This window comes from Gouania willdenowi, chromosome 5 (genome assembly GCF_900634775.1).
Source record: "Gouania willdenowi chromosome 5, fGouWil2.1, whole genome shotgun sequence".
Taxonomy (NCBI): domain Eukaryota; kingdom Metazoa; phylum Chordata; class Actinopteri; order Blenniiformes; family Gobiesocidae; genus Gouania; species Gouania willdenowi.
The window spans coordinates 892,534-914,517 of NC_041048.1; the positions used below are offsets into that span (position 1 = coordinate 892,534).

The window sequence follows — 21,984 nt, forward strand, 5'->3', positions numbered from 1 at the left end:
ATATAAAATTATTTTGAGGTAAGGCAATAGTAAGACACAAAAATGGAACATTTTTGAAAAATTAATATTTTTTGAGGTAAGGCTATAGTAAGACACAAAAGGGCAAATTTTTGAAAATTCAATATTTTTTTAAATAAGGCTTAAAAATATAATATTTGATGAGGTAAGGCTATATAAGTTTAAAAAAAAACTATATTTTTTGAGGTAAGGCTATAGTATGACACAAAAATAATTTTTTTTAGGTAATGCTATAATGAGACAAAAAAATGTAAAAATTTTGAAAATATTATATTTTTTGAGGTAAAGCTATATTGAGACATAAAAATTGCAAAAGTTTTACAAAATAGTATTTTTGAGGTAAGGCTAGAGTAAGACATGAAATTGGCGAATTTTTGAAAATACAACATTTTTTGAGGTAAGGCTATACTGACAAAAATGACACATTTTTGAAAAATTTATGTTTTTTCAAATAAGGCTATAATAAGACATTAAAATTGGAAAATTTTCTAAAATATAATATTTTGAGGTAAGGCCATAGTAAGACATAAAAATGGAAAAAATGTGAAAATATAATATTATTTTGAGGTAAGGCTATAGTAAGACACAAAAATAGAACATTTTTGAAAATATAATTTTTTTTTAGGTAAGGCTATAGTGAGACAAAAAACAGGAAAGATTTGGAAAATATTATATTTTTTGAGGTAAAGCTATTTTAAGACATAAAAAGGGCAAAATGTTTTACAAAATATTATTTTTTGAGGTAAGGCTTTAGTAAGACATAAGTTGGAATATTTTTTAAAAATTTATATTTTTTGAGGTGAGGATATAGTAAGACAAAAATTGAATATTTTTGAAAACACATTTTTTGAGGTAAGGCTATTGGAAGACATGAAAATGGAAAATTTTTGAAAAAATAATATTTTTTGAGGCAAGGCTATAGTAAGACAAAAATTGGAAAATTTTCTAAAATATAATATTTTGAGGTAAGGCTATACTAAGACAAAAGTGGCGAATTTTTGAAAAATTTTTTTTTTTCTGAGGTAAGGCTTTAATAAGACAGAAAAATGGAATATTTTTGAAAATTAGATATTTTTTGATGTAAGGCTATAGTAAGACATAGAATTAGAAAAATTTGGAAAATAGGATATTTTTTAGGTAAGGCTATTGTAAGACAAAAATGGAATATTTTGCAAAAATAATATTTTTTGAGGTAAGGCCATAGTAAGACATAAAAATGGAAAAAATGTGAAAATATAATATTATTTTGAGGTAAGGCTATAGTAAGACACAAAAATGGAACATTTTTGAAAATATAATTTTTTTTAGGTAAGGCTATAGTGAGACAAAAAACAGGAAAAATTTTGAAAATATTATATTTTTTGAGGTAAAGCTATTTTAAGACATAAAAAGGGCAAAATGTTTTACAAAATATTATTTTTTGAGGTAAGGTGATAGTAAGACACAAAAATGGCAATTTTTTGAAATATTAATATTTTTTGAAATAAGGCTATGGTAAGACACAAAAATGAAAAAAAAAAATTTAAATATATTTTTTGAGGTAAGGCTATAGTAAGACAAAAATTGAACATTTTTTAAAATAAAATATTTTTTGTGGCAAGGATATATTAAGACAGAAAAATGGAATTTTTTAAAAATTTAATATTTTACGAGGTAAGACATAAAAATTGCAAATTTTTGAAAAAAATTATATTTTTGAGGTAAGGCTATAGTAAGACATAAAAATGGAATATTTTTGAAAATATTATATTTTGAGGTAATGCTATAGTAAGACACAAAACTGGCAAATTTTTTAAAAATTATTTTTTTTTGAGGTAAGGCTATAGTAAGACATAAAAATAGAATATTTTTGAAAATTAATTATTTTATGAGGTAAGGCTATAGTAAGACATAAAAATTGGAAAATTTTCCAAAATACAATATTGTGAGGTAAGGCTATACTAAGACAATAAAATGGTGAATTTTTGAAAAAATAATATTTTCTGAGGTAAGGCTATAGTAAGACACAAAAATGGAACATTTTTGAAAAATAATTTTTTTAGGTAAGGCTATAGTGAGACAAAAAACAGGAAAAATTTTGAAAATATTATATTTTTTGAGGTAAAGCTTTTTTAAGACATAAAAATGGCAAATTTTTAAAAAAAAATATATTTTCTGAAGTAAGGCTATAGTAAGACATATAAATGGCAACATTTTTAAAATATAATATTTTTTTAGGTCAGGCCATAGTAAGACATGAAAAATGGAATATTTTTTAAAATACATTATTTTTGAGGTAAGGTTACAGTAAGACAATGAAAAATTTAGTTAGGCTTAAAAATGCCAATTTTTAAAATATACTAGTTTTTGAGGTAAAGCTATATTAAGACTTAAAAATGGCAAATTTTTGGAAAATTTTCTAAAATATAATATTTTGAGGTAAGGCTTTAGTAAGACATAAGTTGGAATATTTTTTAAAAATTTATATTTTTTGAGGTAAGGATATAGTAAGACAAAAATTGAATATTTTTGAAAACACATTTTTTGAGGTAAGGCTATTGGAAGACATGAAAATGGAAAATTTTTGAAAAAAATAATATTTTTGAGATAATGCTATAGTAAGGCATAAAAATGGCAAATTTTTGAAAAAAATATATTTATTGAGGTAAGGCCATAGTAAGACATAAAATTGGAATATTTTTTAAAATACATTATTTTTTGAGGTAAGGTTACAGTAAGACAATGAAAAAGTTTGAAAATATTTTTTTTTTGAGGTAATGCTATAGTTAGGCATAAAAATGCCAATTTTTAAAATATACTAGTTTTTGAGGTAAGGTTATAGTAAGACATAAAAATGGCAAAAGTTTAAAAAATATATTTTTTGAGGTAAAGGTATATTGAGACATAAAAATGGCAAATTTTTGAAAAAATTATTTTTTTTTAAAGTAAGGCTTTAGTAAGACATAAGTTGGAATATTTTTGAAAAATGTATATTTTTTGAGGTAAGGATAAAGTAAGACAAAAATTGAATATTTTCGAAAACATATTTTTTGAGGTAAGGCTATTGGAAGACATTAAAAATGGAAAATTTTTGAAAAAATAATATTTTTTGAGATAAGGCTATATTGAGACATAAAAATGGCAAATTTTTGAAAAAATTATTTTATTTGAGGTAAGGCTATTGTAAGACAAAAAAATGGAAATTTTTTGAAAAATAATATTTTTTGAGGCAAGGCTATAGTAAGACATAAAAATTGAACATTTTGGAGAAATATTTTTTTTTTGAGGGTAAAGCTTATAGTAAGATAAAACAGGAATATTTTTTTTTAAAATAAAATATTTTTTGAGGCAAGGCTATAGTAAGGCATAAAAATGGCAAAATTGTGAAAATATAATAATTTTTTGATGAAAGGCTATAGTAAATACGAAAAGGCAAAATTTTAAAAAAAAATAATATTTTGACGCAAGGCTATAGTAAGACAAAAATGGAAAATTTTTGAAAAATTTATATTTTTGAGGTAAGGCTGTAGTAAGACAAAAAATATTTTTAAAAAAAATATAATATTTCTTGAGGTAATGTCATAGTAAGACAAAAACATGGCAAAGTTTTAAAAAGATTATATTTTTGATTGTAAGGCTATATTAAGACATAAAAATGGCAAAAGTTTGAAAATATAATATTTTTTGAGGTAAGGTTATAGTAAGACACAAAAATGGAACATTTTTGAAAAAATAATTTTTTTTTTTGGGTAATGCTATAATGAGACAAAAATATGTAAAATTTTGAAAATATTATATTTTTGAGGGTAAAGCTGTATTGAGACATAAAAATGGCAAAAGTTTTACAAAATAGTAATTTTCGAGGTAAGGCTAGAGTAAGACATGAAATTGGAAAGATAGGATATTTTTTGAGGTAAGGCTATTGTAAGACAAAATGGCAAATTTATGAAAAATTTGTGTTTTTTTTTAAAATATAATATTTGATGAGGTAAGGCTATAGTAAGACATAAAAATGGCAAAATGTTTTACAAAATAATATTTTTTGAGGTAAGGTGATAGTAAGACACAAAAATGGAACATTTTGAAAATATATTATTATTTTGAGGGTAAGGCTATAGTACGACAAAAAAAATGGAAAAATTTGGAAAATAGGATATTTTTTAGGTAAGGGCTATTGTCAGACAAAAATGTAATATTTTGCAAAAATAATATTTTTTGAGGTAAGGCATCAGTAAGACATAAAAATGGAAAAAATGTGAAAATATAAAATTATTTTGAGGTAAGGCAATAGTAAGACACAAAAATGGAACATTTTTGAAAAATTAATATTTTTTGAGGTAAGGCTATAGTAAGACACAAAAGGGCAAATTTTTGAAAATTCAATATTTTTTTAAATAAGGCTTAAAAATATAATATTTGATGAGGTAAGGCTATATAAGTTTAAAAAAAAACTATATTTTTTGAGGGTAAGGCTATAGTATGACACAAAAATAATTTTTTTAGGTAATGCTATAATGAGACAAAAAAATGTAAAAATTTTGAAAATATTATATTTTTTGAGGTAAAGCTATATTGAGACATAAAAATTGCAAAAGTTTTACAAAATAGTATTTTTGAGGTAAGGCTAGAGTAAGACATGAAATTGGCGAATTTTTGAAAATACAACATTTTTTGAGGTAAGGCTATACTGACAAAAATGACACATTTTTGAAAAATTTATGTTTTTTCAAATAAGGCTATAATAAGACATTAAAATTGGAAAATTTTCTAAAATATAATATTTTGAGGTAAGGCTATAATAAGACACAAAAATGGAATATTTTTGAAAATTAGATATTTTTTGATGTAAGGCTGTAGTAAGACACAAAAAGGCAATTTTTTAAAAAAAATAATATTTTGACGAAAGGCTATAGTAAGACAAAAATTAATATTTTTTGAGGTAAGGTTATAGTAAGACACAAAAATGGAACATTTTTGAAAAAATATTTTTTTTTAGGTAATGCTATAATGAGACAAAAAACATGGGAAAATTTTGAAAATATATTTTTTGAGGTAAAGCTATATTGAGATATAAAAATGGCAAAAGTTTTACAAAATAGTATTTTTTGAGGTAAGGTAAGACATAAAATTGGAAAAAATAGGATATTTTTTAGGTAAGGCTATTGTAAGACAAAAATGACAAATTTTTGAAAAATTTATATTTTTTGAGGTAAGGCTATAGCAAGACAAAAATGTAATTTTTTTAAAAATATATTATTTTATGAGGTAAGGCTATAGTAAGACATAAAAACTGGAAAATTTTCTAAAATACAATATTGTGAGGTAAGGCTATAGTCAGACACAAAAATGGCAAATTTTTAAAAAAAATAATATTTTTTGAGGTAAGGTGATAGTAAGACACAAAAATGGAACATTTTTGAAAAATATTTTTTTTAGGTGAGACAAAAAACAGGAAAAATTTTGAAAATATTATATTTTTTGAGGTAAAGCTTTTTTAAGACATAAAAATGGCAAAATGTTTTACAAAATATAATTTTTTGAGGTAAGGTGATAGTAAGACACAAAAATGGAACATTTTGAAAATATATTATTATTTTGAGGTAAGGCTATAGTACGACAAAAAAATGGAAACATTTAGAAAACACAATATTTTTTAGGTAAGGTGGAGAGGGCGTTAAGAGAGAGGTCATTTAGGTTAGAGAGGGACCGGAGAGGGTCCCATTCCTCTCTCTAACACTCCCTCTATGTCTGCTTCTTCCCTTGTGTGTTTGCTCCTGTTCTCCTTCTGGCTTTTGTCTTGCAGGTCCGTGGGATCCTCAGTGTGGAGTTACAGAGTCTCAACAACTCTGTCTCCACCCTTTCCTCTGCACACACCCAACACAGCATAACGTGGATGGCTGTTCATCATAGGAATGGGATCCACACAAGGTTCCTGCTGCTTAACAGAAGGTTTTCCTTGCCGCCATGATGAATTCTTGTTGGGTGTGGGATACATATGTATGTGTATATACGTATATATGCATATGTGTGTATCCATAAAATGAAGAGTCCGTCCTTAAGACTGCTCTACTGTAAAGTGTCTTGAGATACCATTGGTTATGATTTGGCGCTATACAAATAAAGATTGATTGATTGATTGATAGTAAGACAAAAATGGCAATTTTTTGAAAAATCTATATTTTTTGAGGTAATGCTATAGTAAGACATAAAAATGGCAAATTTTTTAAAATATATATACTGTATATATATTTTGAGGTAAGGCTAGTAAGACATAAAATTGGAAAAATTTCAAAAATAGGATATTTTTTGAGGTAAAGCTATATTAAGACAAAAAATGGCAAAAGTTTTGCAAAACAGTATTTTTTGAGGTAAGGTGATAGTAAGACTTAAAAATAGCAAAGTTTTGAAAAAAAAATATTTTTTGAGGGTAATGCTATAGTTTTAAATTTAAAAAAATAATAATATTTAGAGGTATGACATGGAAATGGCAAAATTTTTAAAATATAATATTTTTTGAGGTAAGGTTATAGTAAGACACAAAAATGGCAAATTTTTTAAAAAAATATTATTTTTTGAGGTAAGGCTATAAAAAGACAAAAATTGGAAAATGTTCTAAAATATAGTATTTTGAGATAAGGTTATAGTAAGACATAAAAATGGCAAATTTTTGAAAATTTAATATTTTTTGAAATAAGGCTCTAGTAAGATATAAAAATGGATTTTTTAAAAAAAATACAACATTTTATGAGGTAAGGTTATAGTAAGACACAAAAATGGCAAATTTTTTAAAGAAAATATATTTTTTGAGGTAAGGCTATAGAAAGACATAAAAATTGGAAAATGTTCTAAAATATAATATTTTTAGGGAAGGCTATAGTGAGACAAAAAAAAGGAATATTTTTGAAAATATAATTTTTTTTGAGGTAAGGCTCTAGTAAGACTTAAAAATGAAAAATTTTTGACAAAAATAATATTTTTTGAGGCAAGGCTATAGTAAGACATAAAATTGGAAAAATTTTGAAAATATTATATTTTTTGAGGTAAATCTATATTAAGACATAAAAATGGCAAAAGTTTCAAAAAAATATATTTTTTGAGGTAAGGCTATATTAAGACATACAAATGGCAAATTTATGAAAAATTATATTTTTGAGGTAAGGCCTAACTTGAAATGTTTTTTTTTTTAAATGTTAAATTTTTATGTCTTGCTATAGTCTTACTTATAACATTTTGAAAAAATAATATTTTTTAAAGGCTAATCATCTATCTGAAGCACTTTATGGTTCAATGCCTTGCCAAAAGACACATAAACAATACAGACTGGGATTGAACCCCCAACCTTTGGACAAGAAACCTACCCCTCTACCACCTGATCCACAGTCACCTCAAAAACACAGGTAAGGCTATAGTAAGACATAAAAATGAAAAAATTTTGAAAAAAATAATATTTTTTGGGGTAAAGATATAATAAGAGGTTCTTTATCACACCTTTGGTGGTTTTTAAATTTGTTGATCATCCAGATGCAAGAAAATGTTGGAGAGGAAGTGGAACGGTTGGTGACCACTCTCATATATTCTGGGACTGACCAATCTTCATTCCTTTCTGGAGGGGTGTAAAAATGAAGATAGATCAGGTTATAGGAGTTGATTTACTGTACACACCGAGCCAGTTTCTTCTTGATTTGACTCCTGAAAACATGTATACAAAAGATCAAAGGCACCTGTTACATGTGCTCCTGATGACTGAGAGGAAAATGGTAAAGTGGAGGAATTCACAGCCACCGACAGTGGAACAATGGAAACAAAGAGTAACAGAGGTGTATAGAAGAGGCTTTAACAGTAAAGTCATAGAGAAATACCTGTAACTGAGGGGTCACCTACACGTTACCGTAATGTTTTGATTGGCCATCAATTTATTTGTGTATTTGTCTCATGTCGGCTTTGTTCGGTTTTCTGGGATCCAACATGTTTTTCCTTATTTTATTTCATCATAATGTACTATTCAAATGTATTATTTTTCTTTTTTTCTTACATTGTTATGTGTGTTCTGTCTTGCTGTCGAGGAACGTTCTGTAACATCATTTCACATTTTTACTAAAAAGAGAAAAATAAAGTTCTAAAAAAGAAATGGCAATTTTTCTAAAAACAATATTTTTGAGGTAAGGCCTAACCTGAATTTTTTTCAAATATTTTTTAAAGGCTAATCATTTATCTGAAGCAACTTAGGGTTTGATGCCTTGCCAAAGGACACATATACAATATAGACTGGGATTGAACCCCTCCACCACCTGATCCACAGTCACCTTAAAAACACAGGTAAGGCTATAGTAAGACATAAAAATTTCAATCACACTCTATACTGTCTATGTGTCCTTTGGCAAGGCATTGAACCTTTAGTTGTTATAGATGATTATAAATGAACCTACTATGACATCCATGTGTTTGCTCTAATGCTACAGGTCACTATCTCACTAACATCAGTGTGGTTTGTGATTTATTCAACCTTTGAAATAGTTTATTTAATATGTGTGAAAACAACAGAACTAATGATATGAAGCTGTTTGACTCCTCCCTCTAATAATCACTGCTAATGACAGGAAAACAGCTCTTTAATAAAACTAGTTACTGTTCTATAAACCAGAAATCATAATAACATTGATCACAGACGGTCCCCAAAGAAAAAACACAAATATATTGAAAACAACTGGAAAAATGTGAAGAAAAACACACAAAATCACAGTTGAACTGAGTTTAATTACATTGTAATTGAAAGTTTTTATCAAATGTTAATTAATTATAATTACAAAGTTAATTATCTGAACTTAACTACAATTACAACAGCGACATATTTTTTCAATTACAATTTGAATTATAATGACTTGATAATTGTAATGAATTACCAGTGATAATGTAGCCCAACCCTGGTGTTGATGGTTCTAATCCTGGTCCATCACTGGGGATGTGATCAGTCACTGATCAATAACTGATACATGTAGTTGTAATCCTGTAAATGTAATGTAAAATCATTCAGGTTTAAGTCAATGAGGAGGAAGACTGGGTGGGCGGAGTCATTTTAGATCTGTGTATGCTGTTGGAGGAGGTGGGCGGAGTCAACCTTCTCTAGGTGAGAGGTATGAGCTGAGGGGCGTCTGGATGACCTGCTGGAGTCGTTTCTTTTTAGATGTAGTGCAGAACATTCTTAGATTAAAGCCTCAAAACAACATTTTAAATCATACCGTTAGCAGTTCCATGTCTGCCTTTGTGCCGTTTAGCAAAACACACACCAGCAATGATACCAATGACACCGATGACTATTCCAATGACTATTCCAATGACTCCAACAATGACTCCAGTGGGTTTTTCTGAAACAGAAGAAGACAACCACAGACGTCAGTGAGAAGCTGAGTTTGTTGGATTATTGATAAATATTCCCAGAGATTTATTTCCCAGATTTTGATCAGAACGTATTTGATTGGATCCAACACCTCAATTAAAAAAAGATCATTTCCAGCATCTCATTAGCGTTTAGGTGTTTTGATTAAGCTGCATCGTTTACTGAGTTGAAATCACTAGAAATGTTATTGTAAACACAAAACTGAACGTAGACACAAAATCAGGCCACGCCCCCACGCTACGTCTAAAGCATGACTTTATGCAAAAATTGTGTCTTGTCAGCTTGAAGGACGTTAGAAAATAGTTAAAATAGGTTTTAATTTAAAGAGTTTGTTTAATCTAATCAGTGAAGATTAACCTGAGCTAAAATAATCTACAGGAGTGAAGATTTAATAACCAATAAAGTGGATCTAATATCATAAAAAACACCTCAAATATTGACCAGTAGGTGTCCTCAGTGAGCAACGTTAGTAACTAAGGTGAGTAATAATAAAAATGTGTGTTCGTGTGTGTGTGTGTTATTCAGAATTACATTTGCACTAGGAATTAAGTGTTTACAAGGTCACTTTAAAGAGGATTTAACTTTTATTCTGAATGAAATCTCTCATGTAAACCATGCATGACAAAGCTACTTAACCTCCCACGTTTCTATAGCAACACAGACTTCCTACAGACACTACACTAGTTTAGAAAGCAAAAGAAGCTTTGTCTCACTGCTGGGACAACAGTGGTGTTTGTTCTGGGACCAGAGGGGTGTTTCATAAAGCTGAGTATGTTACCATGGCAACGTTGTCCATGAACTAAACCTGGTCACTGACAGGTTTTATCAAAGAAACCCTGGGTTTCTACCTGGCTCCGCCCACCTGAACACTTTAATAAACCTTAACACTTTTCTCTGAAACACATTAGTGACATCACACACCACAGACGTGTTCACATCATTACTAATGCTATGCTGCTTTATGTTTTTGTGCTAACTGTAGTTTTCTTTCTAACATTGTAGATGTAGATCATTTAGTGAAACACACTGAGGTTGATCTACATTAAAACATCTACTGACGTCTGTAGTAAAGTTCACTGAATACAAACCTGTAGATAATATAAAGGAGGAGATGATCATTTAAATTAATACACTTTTAAGGCTTGATTATTGTTTTATATTATTATACAGTTAAATCTGTACATTACGTATCTATGATGGTTCAGTGAATTGTGACACTGCTCTTGTAAACAATGGGACGCGGGTTCACGTCCCACTTCAGTGTTTTTTTTATGACGTAGAGATGAATCTGGTGATAATATTACATTAAAAATCAATATAAATGATTAGATATGAAGCATCAGTCACTGTGTTTATATCCAGTGTAACAGGAGGACTCTCTATACAGACATCCTATGATGCTGACACGTCTCCTCAGACATATTTTATTATTATTATTATTCACCACTCGTCACGTCACTGAAGAGATAAAGTGATGAAGTGATCATAAAGTGTTATTAATTACAGGTGATTTAATCACTATAATCACTGAAGACTGAACACACCTTTAGAACAGGATCATATTCATCAAACACTGACTTATTTCACCATCAGGGTGAATAAATCACTATTTTCTAGGTGGTTGCCATGGCAGCTCAAGTCATCTTCGATCCATTGATGATGGCTTTTTATCGTGTACGTCAGTAACCCAAGGTTTACATACTCAGAGTTTATTGATCCACTTCATACCAGCTGTAATGAATCAGATACACAGAGTTTATCATGGAGGGTATGTTGACCTAGAGTTTATGGATAGACTCAGAGTTTGTTAAACCTTTATGAAATACACCTCTGGTGATTTCCACATTAAACACTAGGTGTTCCTGTTCCTGCTGGTTCTCCTGCTACATAGACTGTCTTTATATTATTAGTGTTCTAAAGTTCACATCATAAACACACTGTTTATTGTCCATCTCACTGCTCATTGGTTGGTTTCTTTCTTTATTCCATCAGTAAAAAAATACTGTTCTCATTACAAACACACACAGGAGCTGTTTGTTTATGAACATGTTTAACCTTTCAAACTAAATGATTAATTAACACTATTTATTAAATACTTTATAGCTCATGCATTGATCTCATCTCTCAGTCTTTCTCATCAACAACAACAGTGACTCTAGTGAGGTTCAGTTAATGTAGGTGAAACATGTCCTCACAGGACCTAGCCTCACACACACACACACACACACACACACACACACACACACACACACACACACACACACACACACACACACACACACACACACACACACACACACACACACACACACACACACACACACACACACACACACACACACACATCCTGTTAGGCGTGAAAACAAACCAGTAGGAGTGGTTAAACATGTGGGGGGTGTGACCTCACAAAGGAGAAATTACTCAGTAGATAGAATGTGATGTAGACGTTTGATAAATAGATAAACCAACCTGTTGGTACAGGTCATAGTGTTCCTGATAAGGGATGGGCTCTATAATAGGTACTAACTGAATGACTTCACTACTTCCTGTTACTGATTCATCTTAAATTAAACATATTTCAACATCTAAGCACGTCTTTGTGACTGTAATCATGTTTCTGTTAATGTTGGAAATATCTCAATAAAAACTGATGATGGAAACATCAGAATTATGAAAAACACTCAAATGTCACTAAAACATTTTTACACTTTCATGAGGAGGAATTTTAGATGTTTCAATATTAAAATGTGTCACAAAATCACCATGGAAACACTTTTTACACATTTAGATGTCACACGTACATGGTCACATGACCACTTCTCTCTGTGTAAATATGACACGGTATGTGTGGACAGTAGAGTAGACCCAGATATTAGTGATTATTAGACTTAATAATTAATCACTAGTAGAAATGTAGCTCCACCCCTGAACAGCTGCAGTACGACTACAGATAAACTGAGAGGTTCACAGCACATTTCAACTTTAATGAAACTAGTTTACATTTAACATGTGAACGATGTGTAAAGTATTTAAAGCTCTGACAATATTCAAACAATAAGTGACAGATATCAGTCTCTACAGGAATCCTGACTTAAAATTCCTTGATTTTTTTTTTTTTTTATTATTTTTAACCAATTTTTATTTAATTTTGGAAAATATTTGAAGTTCTTTCAAATATTTGAGGTTAAAACGACTGCCATCATGTGTTAAAACTGTGAGTCCTTGTGCAAATATAGTGAGTTTCATTAAATGTGTGTTTTTGCTGTGGCTGAGTCATGTTTACTTTCTGCTGTGGGTGAAATTGATGCTCTACAGCAGTGATTCTCAACTGGTGGGACGTGGACAGCTGGTCAAAAATACATAACTACTTAATGTCGCTCATGTTGGACTTGTCTTTTATTTTGAAAGACACTCATCTTTTGATAGGCATGCTGTGAAACACGTTGCACAGAAAAATATATAGATTTATGTTTAAATAATATTATATATGTGTGTTTTCAGCAGATATTTTTGGTTGGTTGAACTCTAAAAAAAGTGGGTCACAATAGAATAGCTGTGGCTAAATGTGGGTGACAGGGTGAGACCATGTTGAGAACCCCTAGACTACAGGGCCAGATTTGGCCCCAGAACCTTGAGTTTGATACGTGTGATCTGAACCTTACCTGGAGGAGTGACCAGAGCACCTGGAACAGACACATATGTCTCTGTTTGGTTACGGTGGTGTATTTCTCTCTGCGTGGCCTCACAGCTGTAGTGTCCGCTCTCTGTGACGGTGGTTTTCAGGACCACGTCGTAGTGATGGTCTCTGTAGGAAACCTGAGGATCCTCATCAGGAAGAAGAACGTTACCAGAGGAGTCCAACCACCGCACCTCAGGTTTAGGAAACGCTCCAAGAACACGACACTTCAGCAGAATTCCATTAGTGGCTTTGTGTTGAGTTGTTAGAGGTACCAGAGGACCTGAGAACAGATAGAGTAGATGATCAGTAGATGATCAGTAGATGATCAGAAAGTCATGAGGAGCTTTGAAACCAAAACACTTTGTTTACCATCAAAGGCATGAAGTACACTGTAAAAATATAAATGTGTTTTCAAAGCTTTGCTATCATTCTAATAAACAAACAATGATGGATCGTTGGCATGTAAACGTTTACCAGTGTAAACACGTTGACAGCATTCTAGTCATAGTTGTCCTTTTATTTGTTTTAAGTGACCAATTAAAACTAAAAGCAGCGTTTCAATTAATTTTGTTTTATTTAATAATAAAGTGTGACATATAAAAGAGAAATACAAGGAACACAATGGGGGGGGTAGGGGGGTACAGAGACACTAATGCTTGCTTTCATCACTAGTTGGATTAACTACTGTAATGCTCTGCTTTCAGGTCTTCATAAAAGACTATTTCAGAATTCAGCAGCACGTGTCCTGATGAAGACCAGGAGGAGGAAACACATTACAGCATTTTAAAATGGCTCCCAGTATGTTTAGGACCCATTTTAAGGTTCTCTTACTGGTTTTTAAGAGTCTTAATGGTCTTGGTCCTTCTTATATTTCAGAACTACTTTTACCCTATGAACCTTCCCTGAGGTACTTCAACGCTGGCCCTTTAATGATCCCTACAGTCAGGACACGCACACACGGTGAGGCGTCGTTCCAGTTCTACGACCCCCATCTGTGGAACGCTCTGTGGAGAACCTCAGGACTGCAGAGAACATTCATGTTTATAAAAACCTTTTTAAATTAGCTTTTAAATCATTATCTATTTTATTGCTTTGTATTCTACTGAGTCAATTTATCACAGTTTGTTTTACTGAATTTTAACGTTGCTTTTATAGTCTTAGGATTGTTATTAATGATGTTTGTTAATATTGTGTTTATCCCAGTGTTTCTTCTGCTCTGGGGGCTGTAGTGGTGCCGCCTCATGGACCCCATAGTGGTGAAGGGCTTGTTTTAGCTAATGTTAACAGTTCTCGTCAGAGTGCTCAGGCTCCGCCTCCTGCTGCTCATCCTCTGACATCATTGAGTGACTGATGACGCAAATAGGTTTTTTTAATTTACATTTGGAGATTCTGGGAAATGCATCGCGTTGCCATGTGGGTGAATAAACCAACTAATTAAACTGCAACAGATTACAGTTACTCATAATTTGTAATCTGATTACATATTGTGGTTACATGTAACCCGTTACTACCCAACACTGACAGTAGAGCAGATAACTGTTTATTATTTGAATAATGCTTATTGTGTCTTTTGTACAGTGATCAGCCATAGTTTACATTTATATGTTACTGTTGGACTGTTTAACGTCCAAATATTTGTTATTAATAGTTTTGTTTACCTGGAGTAAGAACATATGTCACGTGACAGGGTGAGACCATGTTGAGAACCCCTAGACTACAGGGCCAGATTTGGCCCCAGAACCTTGAGTTTGATACGTGTGATCTGAACCTTACCTGGAGTAAGAACATATGTCTCTGTTTGGTTACGGTGGTGTATTTCTCTCTGCGTGGCCTCACAGCTGTAGTGTCCGCTCTCTGTGACGGTGGTTTTCAGGACCACGTCGTAGTGATGGTCTCTGTAGGAAACCTGAGGATCCTCATCAGGAAGAAGAACGTTACCAGAGGAGTCCAACCACCGCACCTCAGGTTTAGGAAACGCTCCAAGAACACGACACTTCAGCAGAATTCCATTAGTGGCTTTGTGTAGAGATATTACAGGCCATCGAGCAGCACCTGAGAACAGATATCTGTGTCATGAGATGTTATTAATAAATATATATAAATACACTTATATATGGAAGTATGTAGCATACAGTATATATAAGTAACATATATGTCAATTACTTTATAGCATATACAGTGTGTTATCTATAACTGCATAACAATAATAATAGTAAGACAGATAACAATAAAATTATTAAAACTAAATAATAACTATTAAAAATACTAGTAGAACATTTGTTACACCTCACAATAGGAATGTACAACTTTTGTTTGGACAATTATTGACATTTGTTAAGTTTGATATGTTTAGAAAAATAAAAATAAAATAAATATTGGCCCAAATGTTACATTTTTAATCCTTCTTTTAGTCCTTGATAATGATTTAATTCACACACACACACACACACACACACACACACACACACACACACACACACACACACACACATATATATTTATTTATTTATTTTCTTTTTTGAGTAGTTTATATTGATTACAGTATTTTTTATTTATTCAGATATGAAATGTATTTAAAAACACGGTAAAAGAGCTTCAAACCACGTCTATTTCACACAAACAATCATTTCTGTTGATATTAAATATTTTTCTGCTGAATATTCAGTAATATCCAGTGTGTTTGTGGATGTGTTTGTCTTTATTTAATGATAAAAATGATTTTACCTGAAATGTTCCTCGGCTTTAAAATTGGGTCTGAAAGGGAAAAAAGAAAGACATGTTAGGGTTAAAATGTACTTACAATCAAGAAAACCTGCAAGAAAACAACAAAAACAGGCTTTATTCTGTACAACAGATTAATTCACTCAGATTTATTACAGTCACATGTATTATTGTTATAAGACAACATGAGCCACTAACTCACAACACACATTCCTACGATAATGTCTTTTATATCACATTTACAGTGAATTATTTTGAATCACATAAAGTGTGAAAATATGAACACAATAACAGTTGATGATATAAGCAACTCGTGGCCCGAGGTCCACATGCGGCCCTTGGCTTTATTGTGAGCGACCCACAAAGTACACACACAAAATGACTCCAAAAACACGCAAAACGACAAGAAAAAACACATTAAAGGACAACAAAACTAGTGACGCATCGAAAATTCAGTCACTGATGATTTTTGGCTGAAAAGTGAGTTTTTGATTTTCGGACAAAACACTTTTTTACTCCAAAACAACTCTGTCAAAAAAGGATGTTTTGATGACACCAGCAAACACTGCATACGAACCAATATTTAATACATTTAAATACTGAAGCTTCTTCTAAGCAGAGGTTGAGACACATCACAATATTAGACACGAAAAACAATGTTTTCTAGTTTAAATGTATGTTAGTATCTGACTGAATCAATGAAAACAATAAATGAGTTTAAACAACTAAATAGTATTTATTATTTCCATCAATGAGTGCTAAAATAATGTGTAATATGAATAAAGAATAATATGATTGCATTGTTCACAAAGCACTAACTTATATTTAGAATCAAAATTAGTTTTATTGGCCAGGTACAGTTTAGAACAATACAAGGAATTTGACTTGGTAGTTGCAGCAAAAGATACACATCAACACACTGGAGCAGCCATCTGTGGCGCCCTCATATTTAGGTTAAAAAGAGATAAAAAAAACAGGAGGAGGTGAGGGCAAAAACGAAACTGGTTTCCCTAAACAGAGAAGGCAGTGTAAAACCAGGAAGAAAAAAAATAAATAAATGCCTCTGCAAACATAGATTTAACAGGACAGAGTTATCTTTTTCATCTTTAACTAAGCTACAGTATATTCATACTTTGCTGGATTTTAAGTAAACTTTCTAAAACAAATGTATTTTTGTATTAAAATAAAAACATGACTTAGTCCAGAACATTCCAGAGAAATATAAACTGAACAGTGTAAAATATTTATAATACCTGTAAATATCATGAAATAAACAGAACAACTGATGAAGATGATGAATTTAGTCTGAAATAGTTTTTCTACATAACAGTTGATAAGTTGGGTCAGACGATGCTATCTGTAGCAGCGCTTCTAGCCCCGCCTAGCCCCGCCCACATCCTCTACCACAGAGTGGTCGACTGTCACTACAATCATTTATCACTGACTTTGTTCATTTGTTACTCATGGATTTATTATTGGTTCTGAACCCTGTCTGAGTGTCAGTGTGGATTGGAGACACTGTCTGCTCCACTAGGACCATTGCCCCTGCTAGCTGCTACATGGTTAGCATTGAGGTGTTAGCTGCTACATGTTTGCATTGAGGTGCTAGCTGCTACAAGTTAGCATTGAGGTGCTAGCTGCTACAAGTTAGCATTGAGGTGCTAGCTGATACATGTTAGCATTGAGGTGCTAGCTGATACATGTTAGCATTGAGGTGTTAGCTGCTACATGTTAGCATTGAGGTGCTAGCTGCTACAATTTAGCATTGAGGTGCTAGCTGCTACAAGTTAGCATTAAGGTGCTAGCTGCTACATGTTAGCATTGAGGTGCTAGCTGATACATGTTAGCATTGAGGTGTTAGCTGCTACATGTTAGCATTGAGGTGCTAGCTGATACATGTTAGCATTGAGGTGCTAGCTGCTACGAGTTAGCATTGAGGTGCTAGCTGCTACATGTTAGCATTGAGGTGCTAGCTGCTACATGTTAGCATTGAGGTGCTAGCTGCTACATGTTTGCATTGAGGTGCTAGCTGCTACATGTTAGCATTGAGGTGTTAGCTGCTACATGTTAGCATTGAGGTGTTAGCTGCTACATGTTTGCATTGAGGTGCTAGCTGCTACATGTTAGCATTGAGGTGCTAGCTGCTACAAGTTAGCATTGAGGTGCTAGCTGCTACATGTTAGCATTGAGGTGTTAGCTGCTACATGTTAGCATTGAGGTGTTAGCTGCTACATGTTTGCATTGAGGTGCTAGCTGCTACATGTTAGCATTGAGGTGTTAGCTGCTACATGTTAGCATTGAGGTGTTAGCTGCTACATTGTTAGCATTGAGGTGTTAGCTGCTACTTGTTAGCATTGAGGTGCTAGCTGCTACTTGTTAGCATTGAGGTGCTAGCTGCTACTTGTTAGCATTGAGGTGCTAGCTGCTACATTGTTAGCATTGAGGTGCTTGCTGCTACATGAATCAGAAAAAAATTTGATTCATCCCCATGGGGCAATTAGCACAGTTTCATCCTGTCTAAGAACATGAAAAGACAATCACATTGAACATGGGGGGGACAGGGGTGAGGGAACTGTAAGTCACCACATGGGCAGTGACCTACAATACACAAAGCAATTACAAAAATACACAAAATGATTCCAAAAACTCAAATATTTTGTTCTTCTCTGGTCATGTGGCCCCAGGTCACCAGTTGTCCATCTCTGATATGGATTTATCTATACATTATTATTTTGTAATGTGAAACTGGGATTCTGTCCTGTCTCCTAAAAGGTGGAGTTAGAGATTCAGAGACTATTTAATATGAATCAGTTCTAATCTACATGTATGTTTCTAACGTGTTAGTGACGTGTGTGTGTGTGAACACACTCACCCACTGTCAGATCAATGTGGGCTTTCTCCATGGGCGGGTGGTTTGGGAAGTTACAGGTGTAATTCCCGCTGTCCGTCACCTGAGCCTTCCTGATCACTACCGAGGCGTTGCCCGACTCGAGCTCATCTTCAAAGTGAAAAACTGGACCTCTAAAGTTATTATAAGTGCCTTTTTGGTAATGAAAGATGTCTGAGTGACTGACTTTCTTCCAGTCGAACAATTGGTCCGTGACGCTGAACGGAACAGAACACGGCAACACCACGTCTTCGTCTTCTTTCTTCACCAGTTTTTCTGTAGGACACACAAACATAATAATAATAATAATAATAATAATAATAATAATAATAATAATAATAATAATAATAATAACAAACACACTTCATACTTTGAAGAAAAAATTTCATCAACCACAAATACTTTTACAGCAGTTTGTGTGTTTTTTTCGTTACGTCCAAACATAAATTTCAAGAAATGTCCCACGTACTTCTGTCTCAAAAAATCTGAAATTTTTACGAATTGTTCCATGAATATCTAATATTTACACTGTAAATGTTTAGTTTGATCTGATCAATACTTTATAGATATGGATAATATAGTGAGGGGGTGTGTCCTTATTGTTCTTCCATGTTCATCTTTCAATATGTCTATAACTCCATCACATATAAAGGTAAATATGGTATAGTAATAAGCTCCACCCACTCTCTCAGAATATAGAAATAGATCTGCTATACATCATATCTGGTGGACATGTCAGCTCCTCTAAATAGTCACTAAGTCAGTGTGTGTTTGGGTCTGGAACATGTTTGGGTCTTCAGTAAACTACTTAGCATATGTCTCAGCTCCCTGTAATGTGATCAGCTTAGAGCTATGAACATAGACTGTTCACATCACTAATGATTAGTCACAGATATACATTGGTTCTAGACTCACATGCTCTGGAAATATGAACATATACTTTATTTACTATTATTATTGATTCATAATGTGAATGTAAGAAAAAATCTGATGTGTTTTAATTTAGAGTATAGATATTACTGTTTATTGGGATATTAAACTACTTTTCTTTATAAGAATTCTTCATTTTTATTTTGGACCCAAACTTTGGATAATTTCACCACTGGTGAATATTGTAAATTCTTTATATGAGCTTATTGTAGCTTGTCTCTGTGTCTATAATAATTTATTGTTTATAGTTTTTCACTAGTAACATAAAAATATAAAAAACTAAAAATATATTTTTTAAAACACAGAATTAATTCTTAACAAATTTCTCACGTTCTACATTTTCTCTTTTTTGGGGAGTGTTTTTCCTTCAAAATACACTAATATATATCAATATCTTATCATTATCTTATTCCCCAAATATGATAATTTTGGAAATCAAACCAAATTCAATCATAAAAACGTATGTATGGAATTTTGATTTCTAAACTGTCCTATTATTAGTTTTCTTGAAGTTTAATATCTACTATATTTCAGCAATCATTGTTTAATTGTGGATGAATTGTTTTTCTATATATATATATATATATATATATTTCAGCTTCTGATGATAGAATTTAAGCTTCTCTGTGTCTTCAAACCTGGTATAATTGATTATTCTCTGATCCAATGGAATCATTAGTAAAACTATGATAATAAGGTTAAAAAAAAAAAAAAACACTTTCAAAACTAAACAAACAAATTAAAACAACTAAAAATAAACACTAAACAACAAACAACATAAATAAAACGACTTAGAAACGATCCAAGAAAAACCCGCATTAAAGTGACGTCATTGATAATTTAAAACCAAAGTAACGTAACGTATAGTCTGTGATGGAGGAAACGCCCGGTAACCGTGCACGCGCATCTTACCGGCCTCAGCAGCCGCGGACAGTCCGAGCACAGAGAACACGCACGCGCTCAGCAGACAGAGCAGCTCCATGTCTGAGGATGAGGAAGATGGACTGACCGTCTGTCCTCAGAGAGGAGGAGGAGTCTGTAGCTCCGCCCCCTGTCACACACTTTCACTTTCAAAGTCCTCTTCATCATCATCATCATCATCATCATCATCATCATCATCACCAGGGTTGGGCTCAATTACATTTTTAAGTTAAAATGATGTCTTCAGTTACCCATGTTCAATTACAATTCAATTACAATTACAGTGACCAGCATTTTTTCCAATTACAATTATTTTTATCCTCAAAAAATCAATTACAATTACGTTCTCAATTACTAAAGTTCAATTACAAATCATCACAATTACTGAGCCTGAAATAAATAACCTAATAAAAATGAACCTTCCTCTTGTGTTAGCTTCCTGTTAGCATCTCTAATGCTAACAGGTCTTAAATGAACTGTAAATGACACTAATAACTAATATCTATCATCTATTGATTACCCTGTTAGGCTTCCTAATCAATGATAATATTAGTTTTAATATTTTGGTTTTGGGAGTCTGACCTTTTTTGTGTCAGTATAACATATATTTATAAAAACATATTTTAATAATTGTTACCTACGTATGTGTAGAACTGTACATAGAACTGTAACTATGGAAACATATCTGCACCATAATTACATTTAGAATTAATTAACAGAAATTGTCTCAAACTGTGAGAATGTTTGTTTACTGACACGTTGGACATGAAAATATAATCTGATAATGTGCTGAGGTTAGAATGTAATCAGAATGTAATCAGAATGTAATCAGATTACTGGTCTACAATCAGTTTTTATACTCAGAAAGTATTAACACCCAGAGTCAGATCAGTTTATCCTAGATCAGTAAATCCTGATATCTCTGCGTTAGCTTCAGCTAACCAAACACGCTCTGTACTATAAAGCAGGATATAAACACGCGCACTAACCCAGGTCATTTCAGCCTGGCTACCTGAGGCTCCTGTGACAGGGGGCGGAGTTAGCAGCGTCAGACCAATCACAATCACAGAGAAACTGTGGAGAGCAACTTACGTCACTATTGAGGAATAATTCTGTAAAAAAAGGAAGAATTAAAATCCATAATTCAGACCAAAAACAAACAGGAAGTAAAGAACACAGACAGGAAGCTGTTAAATGATTAATTCATTAATAATCTTTCTTTTCTAAAGTCAACTGTCAGATCTGCACCAACCAGGATCTACTCTGATTGGTCAGGAGGCGGGGCTTAAGTAGTCGCTCAGATCTGATCCACTTCATAACCTGTTACCATGGTGATGTAGCCTAAGTTAATATGATGATTTAACATAAGTTACCATGGTGATTTAGCCTAAGTTAATATGATGATGTAGCCTGTTACCATGGTGATTTAGCCTAAGTTAATATGATGATGTAACC

At 32.2% G+C, this 21,984-nt stretch overlaps 1 protein-coding gene across 2 annotated transcripts; it reads right to left on the reverse strand.

Moving 5' to 3' along the window:
- Positions 1 to 8,879: 8,879 nt before the first annotated feature.
- Positions 8,880 to 20,641, reverse strand: LOC114463592 (butyrophilin-like protein 1). 2 transcript variants are annotated; one of them, XM_028447248.1, is made up of 7 exons: positions 20,521 to 20,641; positions 18,664 to 18,954; positions 15,795 to 15,824; positions 14,844 to 15,122; positions 13,054 to 13,350; positions 9,234 to 9,359; positions 8,880 to 9,155 (listed from the first exon to the last, which is right to left on the reverse strand). In XM_028447248.1, exons 1-7 carry the CDS (start codon positions 20,588 to 20,590, stop codon positions 9,118 to 9,120), a joined length of 1,131 nt encoding a protein of 376 aa, XP_028303049.1. In that variant the 5' UTR covers positions 20,591 to 20,641; the 3' UTR covers positions 8,880 to 9,117. The 2 variants fall into 2 exon arrangements, with proteins under 2 accessions (XP_028303049.1, XP_028303050.1); XM_028447249.1 differs by lacking the exon at positions 15,795 to 15,824.
- Between the last annotated feature and the right edge of the window lie 1,343 nt (positions 20,642 to 21,984).

Bases quoted from the DNA above. Each gene is read 5' to 3' on its own strand.
- LOC114463592 (XM_028447248.1), bottom strand. From the start codon at position 20,590: ATGGAGCTGCTCTGTCTGCTGAGCGCGTGCGTGTTCTCTGTGCTCGGA. The intron at 15,825-18,663 runs GTGAGTGTGTTC...TTTCCCTTTCAG, and splicing joins CCACATTGATCTGACAGTGG to ACCCAATTTTAAAGCCGAGG. The intron at 15,123-15,794 runs GTAAAATCATTT...ATCTGTTCTCAG, and splicing joins AAAGCCGAGGAACATTTCAG to GTGCTGCTCGATGGCCTGTA.